The sequence below is a fragment of the Pelecanus crispus genome, chromosome W (assembly GCF_030463565.1).
Source record: "Pelecanus crispus isolate bPelCri1 chromosome W, bPelCri1.pri, whole genome shotgun sequence".
NCBI classification, from domain to species: domain Eukaryota; kingdom Metazoa; phylum Chordata; class Aves; order Pelecaniformes; family Pelecanidae; genus Pelecanus; species Pelecanus crispus.
Genome location: NC_134675.1, coordinates 3,141,073 through 3,154,569, shown reverse-complemented (window position 1 = coordinate 3,154,569; position 13,497 = coordinate 3,141,073). Strand labels below are relative to the sequence as shown.

Sequence of the window (13,497 nt, the reverse complement as noted above, 5' to 3'; positions counted from 1 at the left end):
GTACATGGGCAATCTGCGGCAAGTACATCTGAAGAAGGTGTGACTGGCTATAAGAATCAGCTGAACTTAAATACGGAGACCCAGAAGTGCCAGCAAGCTCAGAAAAGGAACTAATTGGAAGAATATTGCTAGACATAGAAGTAGTGGAACACATTCTTCTGCAACAATCATTGACTCGGAATAAATACATCAGTAAAAACATCAGCAGTGAAATGACAGATCCTGGTGCTTTTTGATTCTCTGGTGGTTTTTATTACTTAGACATTGCTATTGACACTTTTATTATCCCATTTAATAATCTTGAATATATCCGTACATAAAAATATAACTGGACAATTGCATTTTGATACTGTTTAATAACACTTTTGAACATTAAATCATTTGCCAAGATGAGTGCCGAAGGATATCAATACAGAGCTTTATATGACTACAAAAAAGAGCGAGAAGACGACATTGACTTGCACTTAGGAGATATATTAACTGTGAATAAAGGTACCTTACTAGCACTTGGATTCAGTGAAGGGGAAGAAGCAAAGCCTGAGGAAATTGGTTGGTTAAATGGCTTTAATGAAACTACAGGGGAGAGGGGGGATTTCCCAGGAACTTATGTAGAGTACGTTGGAAGAAAAAAAATATCTCCTCCAACTCCGAAGCCTCGTCCTCTTCGACCCCTTCCTGTAGCACCAAGTCCTGCAAAAGCTGAAGCCGAGAGTGAGCAACAAGGTTAGTATTGTTCTCAGAAGACTTGTGTGTGGCCCCCCCCCCTGCATTTTTCAGGTATTTTTGTTTCATAGACTTGCATGGCCATACATTTACATATATAATACATGCTGGTCAGCTTTTTTTAGTGCATGTCTCATTTCAGTCAATTATGAATTGTTTCTACTTCATAATATTTAGCTCATACACTTTGTAATTTAATGTGCTTTGTCTCAGTTACTGGTCTCTGTGGTGCATTACTGTGAGGTACATCTCAGAGGTTGGAAAGTATGCTTATAATTCACAACTGTAAAGACTTAAATGGAGAATGAGCAGGGTAGCATTTATTTTAGGTTTCTAAGAAGCTGATGGAAGCATTTCCCTCTGTGGTTCATCAAACTCACTATTGAGAAACTTCTTAGTGAATCTGACTATGAATTCCAAATAAACAATATGTTCCTATCATAAATCTCTTGCTAACAGCAAAAAATATATATATTTTGTCATGGAGGTTTACATGTGGCATTAAAAGTAAGAGCAGGCATTTAAAAATGAACAATGGAATGATGGTAGAGAAATTCAGATTTAATTTTGTTTTCGGGTAGGGCATGCAGTAGAAAAAAAAATAGCACTTGTAAACAAAGGAAGATATTTCCTTTGTTTAAACATAAGTTGCTTTCTAACCTACATTTGCGACAGTATGTTGGACAGAACTCTGATTTTGATCAGAACTCTTCTGTTAATAGAAGAAAGAGTCTTAAGAATTGGAAAAGCTTTAGGTTAAAAAAACCCAAACCAAACCAAAAACAAACCTTCCTCAAAGTGATTTGTCTGCTTTTACCTACTGACATTCAGATATTTGGGGTTTATATATCAACAAGCCAAGTCCATCTTAGGATAGATTTTACATTGGTCTTTTACTTCTCAGAAGTCTAGAATGGCTTATTGCTTCAACATCTAATACTTCTTAAATTCTCAGTATTTCTAGCCATAGGAAACACAAGTTGTAGTATGTGATCCTGATTCTTAAAGTGACACCATAGTCCTAGATAGTATCATCATCCTCTGCCTCCATAGAAATGTTTGCAGCATCACTTGTGAAGTGGTATCAGTTTATCAGCTTCCATCTCACTTTGCCTAAGAGTTTATATTCTGCTGTGCTGATAATCAAAGAAGAATGAAAATGTAGAAAATTGTATGTGGCAACCAAGTGGAAACCTGGCAGAAGCATTTCTAAGTTGGTGGGGGCTTAATAAAGAGTAGACCTGAACTGTTTTACATAGCAATATCCTTAAGCACTCAAGAATTGCTTGCAAGTATGTAATGTCTAGGTATACATCATTGTTAGAATGAAGGTGGGGGCAGATGGGGGTGTAGTGGCATTTTAGGTTATACTGTCCCTATTTCTTAAGTCTTCAAACTCTTCAGCCTCTAGTCACTCAAGTCTCATGGTTTCTCATTAGATTAATTCTGAAAATGGGATATTTGCTTTTGAAAGGAAGCACTACTCTTTGATCAGTCCTTGATTTGGATATTAATGTGTGCTGATCAGGTAACATTGGCTTTTTTCTTAACCCACCTGCGGAGATGGTTGTCTGCATCGTATGTAACTGCAGAATAAACATGACTCTTTGGATAGACACCTCAACACTGGTAGGTCATTTTGAGAGGCAGAGGGTGGAAAGAAAATCTGATTCTTCATTTATGCATGCTGTGGTGAAGTAACAGTCATCCAAGTCCTTGATACATTTATTGCTTTAAACTTATAGTAGTGTTTTGTAACTTGCTTGGTCTCTGTAGTCATGCTTGTTTGATGCCCCTGTTCACAACTCCATGCTGTGAGCTGGCCACAGCGCTGCGCTGAAAAGTCCTGGTTTTAATCTTGCAGTTTCCGAGCCTGCCCTGGGACTGTGTTTGTAACAGACATTCATGGGAGTTTTGGCTGCTGGGAGTTACTCTGAAATTCTGCTGCAGGTTTGGGGGTCTCTGTTTAAATGTAGGCTTTCCTGCTTCTTTGGGATGAGACAGTGCCCCAAGCCTTAGTTACTAGATCACTTCTAAACTGAAGTTTATTGCCTCTAGACAGAGTACTATTTACATATAATGTGTTTATTTTTAATAGCTTGGGACTGAAAACAAGAAAATGTGCTAATTTAACTGGGATTCTTAATCTCAAAATCTGCACGCATGATCCTGCCATACTCCAAAATGTTTAAGAATCAGCTTGTGATCCAGCCATGTATTTTTCAGATTTAAAAAAAAAAGTTCCCATAACTCCTTTTGAATTAAAGATTTAGAGCTTCATGTAAAAGGCTAGGCACCTTCAGTAATGCCCTAGGATCAGGGATTAGACCTCCCTCAACAGAATTAGATTTTTTTTTTCTTTAAAATTACTTTCTAATCATTTAAATAATCTTAAATACTTAATTATTTATTCTGAATGTTTGTTTTTCCTCTGGCCTTGTTAAGCTTGATCACTTGCTCATCAGTGTCCAGATTCTTTTGTATTAGATCAAATTTGCAATATTTAGGCACAATGCTGCCAGTATTCACAATGCTGCAGGTACTCATACACAAATAATCGTAGGCATCTAAACAGACTTCGCAGTCAATGAGGCCAGTGTCTTATGCAATCACAGTCTTACTTATAAATAGGGAGCTCTTTAAATATTAAAAGCTAATTTGAAAACAAATAAAACTGCTGGTGGTCTCAAATTCTATTAAAATATTAATTTATTTATTACAACACTTGGGTTGAATCTTTCCCCAGATTTTTATTTTATCAGTGACCCATTTAAACTTCTAGAACCATTGGTCAAGACCAGAACTGGGGCTCTTTGAATGAAATTTTAGGACTGTTGCATTTTGCCTGTCTTCCCCTTAACTTTGTCAATGAAGTAGTAGATTTAGTCTGAGATTGTGGGCTTTTTTTTAATTGCATCTGAAAAGATATGAAAATAAAGGGGATACGAAAGCCCCAGGAAGTCTCTAGCACCTTTCAGTTTCAGGCCTGGTGGAGGTCAGAGCTATGGCAAGGCAGATGTAATTCCTGTTGCTGGTGTGAGGCTCTCACTGCCCCAGCCTGCCTTTTTCCCCAGGTTACATTTCCCACCAAGCAAGGGTGACTGGCTGCAACTGGAGGGGTCAAGGTACCTGCAACAGTGGAGACCCAGCACAGGGTCATCTTTATGCCCTCCACTAGACATTTGAAGTTTATGTGAAGCTGTAAAGACTTGATATGAATTTTTTTTTTTTTGTATGTGTCTTGAAATGCTTTTTTTAAATTGGAGCATTGGAGCTACATAGGGCTGGTTCCTCTCACTTAGCTCCATCTTGCCCAACTCCTTTTGAAAATGAAAAGTGTCCTGAGTCCAACTGAGTTTTGTGAACTTTGATTCAGCTCATACAGCTGCATACTTCTAGAGTTGGTTCATACAGTATTGTTTTTCTACCTGATTTGTGAAGGCTGATCTTAAGCAGACTTTGGAGCATAAAGCTTTGATTAATTGACAGAAATAATTTCTGATTTAACTTGGAATGCTAAATTCCCACTTTGAAATGAAGGTCAGATTGCAGAAGGCAGATCAGAACTTTATATAAATAATTTGTCTGTTTTGATACTTTGGAGCTTCCTGCAACTTCCTGTGTAACTTAAAAGGGTTGTGTATGTTGACACTTTGTACCATTTCAGCTAGTTTAGAGCCTAAAAATCCAAAGCTCTTTCTTCTCATAATGAAACTATAACATAAATTTCTTTAAAACAAAACAAACAATCAAAAAAAACCCCCCACCAAACCCTAAACCAAAACTTTCTTTACACTTTTCTCTTAGAACACATACAGATCAGCAAATTAGACAAAGATAATGACATGGAACATTTGGAAACTCTTTCCTTTCAAAAAACAGTTTATGCAACGTCTGACAAAGATGCAAACTGACAGAGAGCAGAAAACCGTTTGTGCATGCTTGAACTGAATATGCTGTAGGATCTGTTTCCTTAATTTTGCTATAAAGCCAGTAGGAATGGAATGCAGTGAGCCTGGAGCCTCAGTTGGGAAAAAAACAGTAATAATCTCTCCTGATTTAGGCAAATGGAAAAAGGAAATTACAGAGTGAAGTGATGAGTCACTATCTCATTTGGTAAATGTATTTGCTGTTCAAGCCAGAGCCCTTGGGTTCATTCTAAAAAGCCCAGTTTGAGCATAAGCCTTTGTCCTGCTGGAGTTGTCAGAACTGCCCTGCAGTCATGAACTTCAAGTCTGTTGCTTTTGACTTGCAATGAGAACTGGGGCAGGTTCCTGCCAAAGAGCCTTGCCAGCTACTCATGGTCATACTTCTTGGTGTACGAGGCAAATTTCTAACTGCCAGATTAGTGAATGCATATGAAAACAAAGTTCTCACCACCTGCTTTATTGCTAATGAAAACAAAGATTTTGCAAGCTGCATTAAAGTAAGGCAGAGCATTTTTTTTTTTTCTTCACAGTGGTAAGATCAGGATGATCATAGAATCATAGAATTGTTTAGGTTGGAAAAGACCTTTAAGATCATCCAGTCCAACCATTAACCTACACTACCAAGTCCACACTAAACCAATTAAGAGTAGACTAGACTAAACCATGTCCCAAAGCGCCACGTCTACTTGTTTTTTGAACGCTTCCAGGGATGGTGACTCCACCACCTCTCTGGCAGCCTGTTCCAATGCTTGACTACCCTTTCCGTAAAGAAATTTTTCCTAATATCCAACCTAAACCTCCCCTGGCGCAGCTTGAGCCCATTTCCTCTCGTCCTATCGCTACCTACTTGGGAGAAGAGACCAACACCCACCTCACTACAACCTCCTTTCAGGCAGTTGTAGAGAGCGATAAGGTCTCCCCTCAGCCTCCTCTTCTCCAGGGTAAACAACCCCAGTTCCCTCAGCCGCTCCCCATCAGCCCTGTGCTCCAGACCCTTCACCACCTTTGTTGCCCTTCTCTGGACACGCTCCAGCACCTCAATGTCTTTCCTGTATTGAGGGGCCCAAAACTGGACACAGTATTCCAGGTGCGGCCTCACCAGTGCCGAGTACAGGGGCACAATCACTTCCCTGCTCCTGCTGGCCACAGTATTCCTGATACAAGCCAGGATGCTGTTGGCCTTCTTGGCCACCTGGGCACTCTGCTGGCTCACGTTCAGCCGGCTGTCGACCAACACCCCCAGGTCCTTTTCGGCCAGGCAGCTTTCCAGCCACTCTTCCCCAAGCCTGTGCGGTTGTTGTGACCCAAGTGCAGGACCCGGCACTTGGCCTTGTTAAACCTCATCCAGTTGGCCTCGGCCCATCGGTCCAGCCTGTCTCCATTTACCACAACTCTCCAGGCTCAGCTACCCAACCAGTTTTTTATCCAGTGAAGAGTACGCCCGTCCAAGCCATGAGCTGCCAGCTTCCCAAGGAGAATATTATGGGAGATGGTGTCAAAAGCTTTGCTAAAGTCCAGGTAGATGACATTCACAGCCTTTCCCTCATCCACCAGGTGGGTCACCAGGTCATAGAAGGAGATCAGGTTGGTCAAGCAGGACCTGCCTTTCATGAACCCATGCTGGCTGGGCCTGATGCCCTGGTTGACCTGCAAATGCCTGTTGAGCGCACTCAAGATGAACCGCTCCATAATCTTTCCCGGCACCGAGGTCAGGCTGACGGGCCTGTAGTTCCCCAGATCCTCCTTCCGGCCCTTCTTGTAGATGGGCGTCACATTGGCAAGCCTCCAGTCATCAGGGACCTCCCCTGTTAACCAGGACTGCTGATAGATGATGGAGAGTGGCTTGGTGAGCTCCTCTGCCAGCTCCCTCAGTACTCTTGGGTGGATCCCATCTGGCCCCATAGACTTGTGAGTGTCCAGGTGGCATAGCAGGTCATTAACTGCTTCCTCCTGGACTATGAGGGCTCCATTCTGGTCCCCATCCCTATCCTCTAGCTCAGGGGCCTGAATACCCTGGGGATGACCGGTCTGGCTGTTAAACACAGAGGCAAAGAAGGCGTTAAGTACTTCAGCCTTTTCCTTGTCCTCGGTGACAATGTTCCCCCCCACATCCAGCAAAGGATGGAGATCCTCCTTGGCTCTCCTTTTATTGCTGATGTACTTGTAAAAGCATTTTTTATTATCTTTTACGACAGTAGACAGATTGAGTTCTAGCTGGGCTTTTGCCTTCCTAATTTCCTCCCTGCATGACCTCACAAGATCCCTGTACTCCTCCTGAGTTGCCCGCCCCTTCTTCCAAAGGTGGTAGACTCTCCTTTTTCCCCTGAGTCGCCGCAAAAGCTCCCTGTTCAGCCAGGCCGGCTGTCTTCCCCGCTGGTTGGTCTTACGGCACACGGGGACAGCCCGCTCCTGTGCCCTTAAGACTTCCTTCTTCAAGAGGGCCCAGCCTTCCTGGACCCCTTTGCCTTTCAGGACCGCCTCCCAAGGGAGTTTCCCAACCAGCGTCCTGAACAGGCCAAATCTGCCCTCTGGAAGTCCATGGTAACAGTTTTGCTGCCCCTCCTCTTTACGTCACCAAGAATCGAAAACTGTACCATATCATGGTCGCTAAGCCCAAGACGGCCTCCGACCATGACATCTCCCACAATCCCTTCTCTGTTAGTAAACAGCAGGTCAAGTGAGGCACCTCCCCTGGTAGGCTCACTTACCAGCTGCATCAGGAAGTTATCCTCCACACACTCTAGGAACTTCCTAGGCTGTTGCCTCTCTGCTGTGTTGTATTTCCAGCAGGCGTCCGGCAAGTTGAAGTCCCCCACGAGAACAAGGGCTGGCGATTGTGAGACTTCTGCCAGCCGCTTGTAGAACGCTTCATCTATCTCTACATCCTGGTTGGGTGGTCTATAGCAGACTCCCAACAGGACATCGGCCTTGTTGGCCTTCCCCCTCATCCTTACCCATAAACACTCGACCTTATCATCACCACTGTCGAGCTCTATACAGTCAAAACACTCCCTAACATACAGAGCCACCCCACCGCCTCTCCTTCCCTGCCTATCCCTTCTGAAGAGCTTATAGCCATCCAGTGCAGCACTCCAGTCATGAGAGTCGTCCCACCACCTTTTTGTGATGGCGACTATGTCATAGCTATCCTGCTGCACAAGGGCTTCCAGCTCCTCCTGTTTGTTGCCCATGCTACGTGCATTGGTGTAGATGCACTTGAGATGGGCTATCAATTTCACCCCCAACGTTGCCATGCCACCCTCAGGCTCCTCTCTAGCGAGCCTGGTTATATCCCCTTCCCCCCTTCAAACCTAGTTTAAAGCCCTCTCAATGAGTCCCGTCAACTCATGAGTGAGAATCCTTTTCCCCTTTGGAGACAGCTGAACTCCATCTGCTGCCAGCAGGCCCGGTGCCGTGTAAACCTTCCCATGATCAAAAAACCCAAAATTCCACCGACAGCACCAGCCTTTGAGCCACTTGTTAATCAGGTGAGTTTTCCCATTCCATTTAGCATTCTTCCCTGTTACTGACGGGATAGAGGAAAACACTGCCTGTGCTCCTGATCCTGCAACCAGTCATCCCAGTGCCCTGAAGTCCCTTTTGATTGCTTTAGGACTTCTCTCTGTAATCTCATCACTGCCCACCTGTACAACCAGCAGTGGGTAATAATCGGAGGGCCATACCAGATCGGGGAGTTTCTTAGTAATGTCCCTAACCCGGGCCCCAGGGAGGCAGCAGACTTCCCTGTGGGATGGGTCCGGATGGCAGATTGGGCCCTCAGTTCCCTGCAGGAGGGAATCACCTACCACAATTACCCTCCTTTTTTTCTTAGCAGGGGCAGTCGTAATCCGTGGGGTTGACTGACTGGCCCTCGGCAACCCCCTGGCTGGACCTTCGCCTGCACCTCCCTCCCCACTTGCCTGGCCCTCAACTTCCAGAGCCCCATATCTGTTGTGTAGGGGCAGCTGGGAAGGTGAGGGAGGCCGGGAGGGGATTCGCCTGCCTCCCCGGGCAGGGACCTGTTTCCATTCCCCCTCGTCTCTTGGATCCCCTCCTGCTTGCTGGCAAGAGGGCAGGCGATCCTCCGCTCCTTGTGGGGCCTCCGCCTGCTGCCCTGGCCCCAGGGACGGTCGGGTGCAGCTCCACCAGTCTATCTCCCTCTCACACTCCCTGATACTCCTCAGCCTTTCCACCTCCTCCTTCAGCTCTGCCACCAGGCTGAGCAGATCATCTCCCTGCTCACAGCGAAGACATTTGCCGTCTCCGCTGCCCTGTGGTATGAGCGACAGGCTCAGGCACTCCCTGCAGCCAGACCTGGACGGCTGCGTGTTTGTGCGGGAGCTCCGGCTGGGTCGCCGCATTCCTTCTGGCAGAGGCTTTCGGGCAGGTGGTGACCATAGGTGCTAGGTCCTCTCCTGGGAGGGCGATGACCACTGCCTGAGTTTCCCTTTGGAGCTAGGAGCGGGGGCACTTGGCCCTGCTCGCGCGAACTGCCGCACAAACTGATGCGCCACGCCCTGTTCACCACGCTCCTGGTCGCTCGCGCTCCCTGGGGGCTGCTTTTATAGGTGGGGGTTTGGCCGCCGTCACTCCGGGCCCCGCCCATGCTGCGTCAGAGCTGCCCCACGTCAGCAGCTCGCCCTTTCCCGCCCTTTCCCGCCCTTACCCGCTCGAGGCGGGGAGCTGGGGTGCCCGCTCTCGCCCTGCGCTCTTGCCGCCTTAGCAAGGGTGCCCCGGCACGAGCGGCTGCTCCGGAGCCCTTCGCCTCAGTGACTGCATGATGACTAAAAAAGTGTTTGTAAGCACCACAGAGAGCACAGGGCTACGCTTGCAAATACTAGTTCAAATTGTACAGTAACAGTGGACATGGGCAAGTTGATGCGTGGCCCCACTTGCTGGTAGAAGAGGAAGCAGCTTCAAAACCAGTATCTTCCATGTGTGTTAATCGTGATGGGATAAGATTAAAGATGAGAGAGAACTTTTGAGAAGAATATTTTAATTGACCAATTGGTATTTCTGGGAAAAATATATTAGTTGGGACACACAGAACCTCCTTTTGATTTTCAAGGATGATCTCAGACCTGAAAAGGCTTGTGCGGCTGAAATGTACTTTTTCCCCAGCTGTATCAATTAGTCTAAAAAAACCCAAAAAACAAACAAAAAAAACCCCAAAAAACAACAGCCTTTCCTCACACATTTTGCTTTAAGAAACTGAAAGAAGAAAACACTACTATTTTGATGCTATAAGAAATATCTATTTTGTATTGCACCAATTTTAATATGCCTTTCTATAGTTACAACAGTGGTATTATGTTGAGTGACTTTGCTTACCTTTCTTTAGCCTTCTGTAATACTTCTGTAATACTGGTTCAGTCTTTTAATATCTCCTGCTGACATGAATGCTCCTGGGGCAGATTTAAAGCAAGGCAAAGGTGAAGTAGCCTGTTCATCTCCCTTGGAATCATCTTGATCTGTTCCTGTAGCTGTGATCCAGGAACATCTGAAAAAACAAAAAAAAATCCCACTGGTTAACAAATAGTTCTTACTTAGGTTTGCATATGATAACATCAGTTTGTGAATTTCAGCAATACATGGTGCTAAGTATTTGCCAAGAATGGATCATTCTGAACTCTGAGCAAGTAACTGTGCCCACTTAAACAGTTGTGTGATGCCATATACACATCCAGATTTTCTTGTGTGAAAGAACACAGGTGGTGTAACTACAGCTGGCTGTGTGCTCTTTCACATCTGTGTCTTGCTCCAAAGCTACTTTCCATGATGAACATCCATGAAATCAATCTGAAGGCTAGAATACAAAGAACTACTTTATTTTCATAGCTAGGAATGACAAGGGGAATTACAGGATTTTAAAGAAATATTTATTTCAGCTGGAGAAGGATTTTAAGTCCTGAGAATACTTTGGTGAGACTCTAGGTACTTATGAGAATTTAAAGAGAATTTTAGGCTTAAAAAAAAAAAGTAATAACTGTGGTTAATACTTGCTAACTTCTGTTCATGCTTTCAGAAAAATATATGTCTAAAATACAATCCTATTCTGTGTTTTTATTAATAGAAGAGGGGTTTTTTTTGGGGGGGGGGTTTGTTATGTGTTACATTTTTTGCACTTTGTTATAGGAATGCATGCATCCTTGGACATTGCCTGAAGTCTTTTGGTAAAGTGTTATCAGGTGTAACTTTGTACTAACTTGACTACTTTTTGTTCAGTCTGTTCTTTATTCTTTATTTTCACATATTGATCCATTTTATAAAACAGTTTGCATGTAAGACAGCATTTAAAAATAATATTGGGCTGACAGCTTTTCAGGTAATAAAGATCTATAATAAAAAATCCTCAGGACAGAGTTTCAAAAACACGCTACTGCCCTGAGCTAGGGAAAGACATAATTGCATATGGCTTGTACACTTTAAAAATATCTTTTAAGACTATCTTATACTTCAAAGCTACTGTGTAAACTATGGCATGAATGATGAAAAAGGTGTTTAACAGTTCAGTTAGCTGTCAGACAATTTGCTTGTATAATCCACTGGATCTGTATATGCTTGGCATCACTTTTTGTGTTAGAGTGTTTCCCAGAGGTTAACGTCTGAGAGAGTTTCTCCACTAGATATTGTGGCTGTTGAGGGCAAGAAGTGAGATCTAACCTTGGTAGGTCTGAACATGCCAATTTCTATCTGTGCTGGCAGATCACTCAGTAGTGTCCAGGATGGGAAGATGCTCCTGCAGAAGGCAGACCTGCCGAAGGAAGGGCAGTTACTTCTGGTCCACCTCTGGACTATTTCTGCTCTGGGATCCACCCAGCTTCCAGAAGCTCTTGAGCAGCTATTGTATTTTTTTCAGTAAATAAGCAAGGCCTAGACTAGGCTGATTTCCCCCCCCCCCCCCTTTTTTTTTTTTTAAATTGAATTACTGTATGATGGAAAACCAGACTTAAAGCTAACTCTGCTTTCCTTTAAAGTTTTGATGCTTCCTTCTAAGAAACATGCATGCTTAAGAATGTAAAGATATTGGCCAGAAGTCAAACTATTCCAGTTAACACATCAGATAGGTGTAACTCAGGGGTCTCTTACCTGCTCTTTCTCTTCTGTGGGATTGGATTTGTTGGATATCTATCTGAGCACTCCCATGCTGTAGCCTCCTGCTCACAGGCTGGGAAGGGAGATTAGTACAATGTGAAATCTGTAGTCTGAGGAGGGACTGTACCTGCCAGGAGGCATGGCTGCATGAGTTTTGTATGTCTTGTTTACAGATATAACTGAATTTTTTTTTTGGGGGGGGTAGGAGAAAAAAATTAAGTGCTGTCACTGATTTCTTCCCAGATCGCCTTATCCCACTTGGACAAGATTTTGTAGGTAGGTGATGAGCATGGAGAATTATTCTTGGCAAAGAAACTTTTAAATGGTACCAAACACTGCAGACCCATGTTTCAAAGCATGTTATAGTTTCTTCAGCAGTCTGTCTCAAGGGGAGGGCTTTTATTTTGGGACATTACCTTTTAGTTTCAGAGCCTTCTTCCTAAGCTGTTTTTGGCTGGAGGTAGACCAAAGTGCTTAAATTGGGGAATTAATGAAAGAAACAACTATGTGCAGTGATAGATAAGGCTGCACAGCTGTGTCTGGTTTTGTTATCTTTCTATCCAGAAATATTCCAGAAATAAACATTTAAGGGCAAAGTTTTGCAGTCCTTTTCCTACTTTCACATGGTGTTTAACCCTGTGACTGCACATTCCAGTCCTCTATTGCTAATTCACAATTTTTCATGTGCTGCGCTTGGATGGAGAAAAGCCCTTCATGATTTCTCACTTTCCTCCTAGTTGACTGGCACACGCTTGAGGGGCACCTGACCTGCCTTGGTCTGCAAAGGACTATGAGGCACCAGGGTACTGCGGGATGCAGCAAGGTGTGTTCTGCTCCCGTGGTCTTCCTGTCTCCGCTGAGTGCATGCTCCAGTGCTGTCTGTGTGGGGTGATGCATGGGTCTTCTGCAAGGGGTCTGTGCCCTTTGAGAACTTCTCTAAAACAGGACATTCTTGGCTGGCCAGGCTTGATTGCTTTGTGCCTCTTAGTGTAATATGGTCTTTCATTCTTTGTTTCATATTTACTATGCTTTTTGCAATATAGCCTTTCCCTTGAGAGAAAATGTCAGAAAATGTCAAGTTATTTTGGGTACTTCGGAGTTGAATCTATACAGATGTTTGAGTATAATTTAGAATATATTCTTGCCAATCTAAATCTACTCGATTGTTCTGAAGCCAGAATAGCATAGCTACTCATTAACCTACATAAGCAATTTTCTTATGAAGAGAAAGATTTAGGGGAGGCCTTTTGTTCTCGTGTAAGCCAGTTCTGAGAATAAAGATTTAGTGGTCCTTGCAATCTCGCCTGGTCAATAGAGAAAGTGTTAAGGAATTCATATTCACAATAGCAAGTAGCAAAAACTTCACATCAAATATCTGGAAATAAAGGACCTCTGTTCACTCAGGGGTCCTCGAGGGCACAGAGGGATGAATGTTTGAATTCTCTTTGCTCTTCTGTATTTACAATTACTATTGGTTAAAAGATTAGTGTGCATTCCCCACTGCTTTCATGTTTTTTCCAGCTTACACTTGGGTTCAAACTTAATGCTGACAACTCCAGAACCCTTCTGTTAGTCTGTGTAAGCTGCAGCCTCATATGTTAAAATGAGAGATTTCCACAATCCAGTTATTATCAGGACACTTTTTGGGGGGTTATAGTAAATCACTGGTTTAACAATGTTTACTACAGAGTGACTAACATGAACCAGTTATTATCAGGACACTTTTTGGGGGGTTATAGTAAATCACTGG

At 43.8% G+C, this 13,497-nt stretch overlaps 1 protein-coding gene across 1 annotated transcript in view; it reads left to right on the top strand.

Annotated features, from left to right (window-relative positions):
• The first annotated feature begins 389 nt into the window (after positions 1 to 389).
• LOC142592844 (phosphatidylinositol 3-kinase regulatory subunit alpha-like) overlaps positions 390 to 13,497 on the top strand; it is an 82,644-nt gene continuing 69,536 nt past the window's right edge. The window contains exon 1 of the mRNA XM_075725549.1: positions 390 to 723. Coding sequence (XP_075581664.1) covers positions 390 to 723 — 334 coding nt within the window. The remainder of the gene's footprint in view (positions 724 to 13,497) is intronic.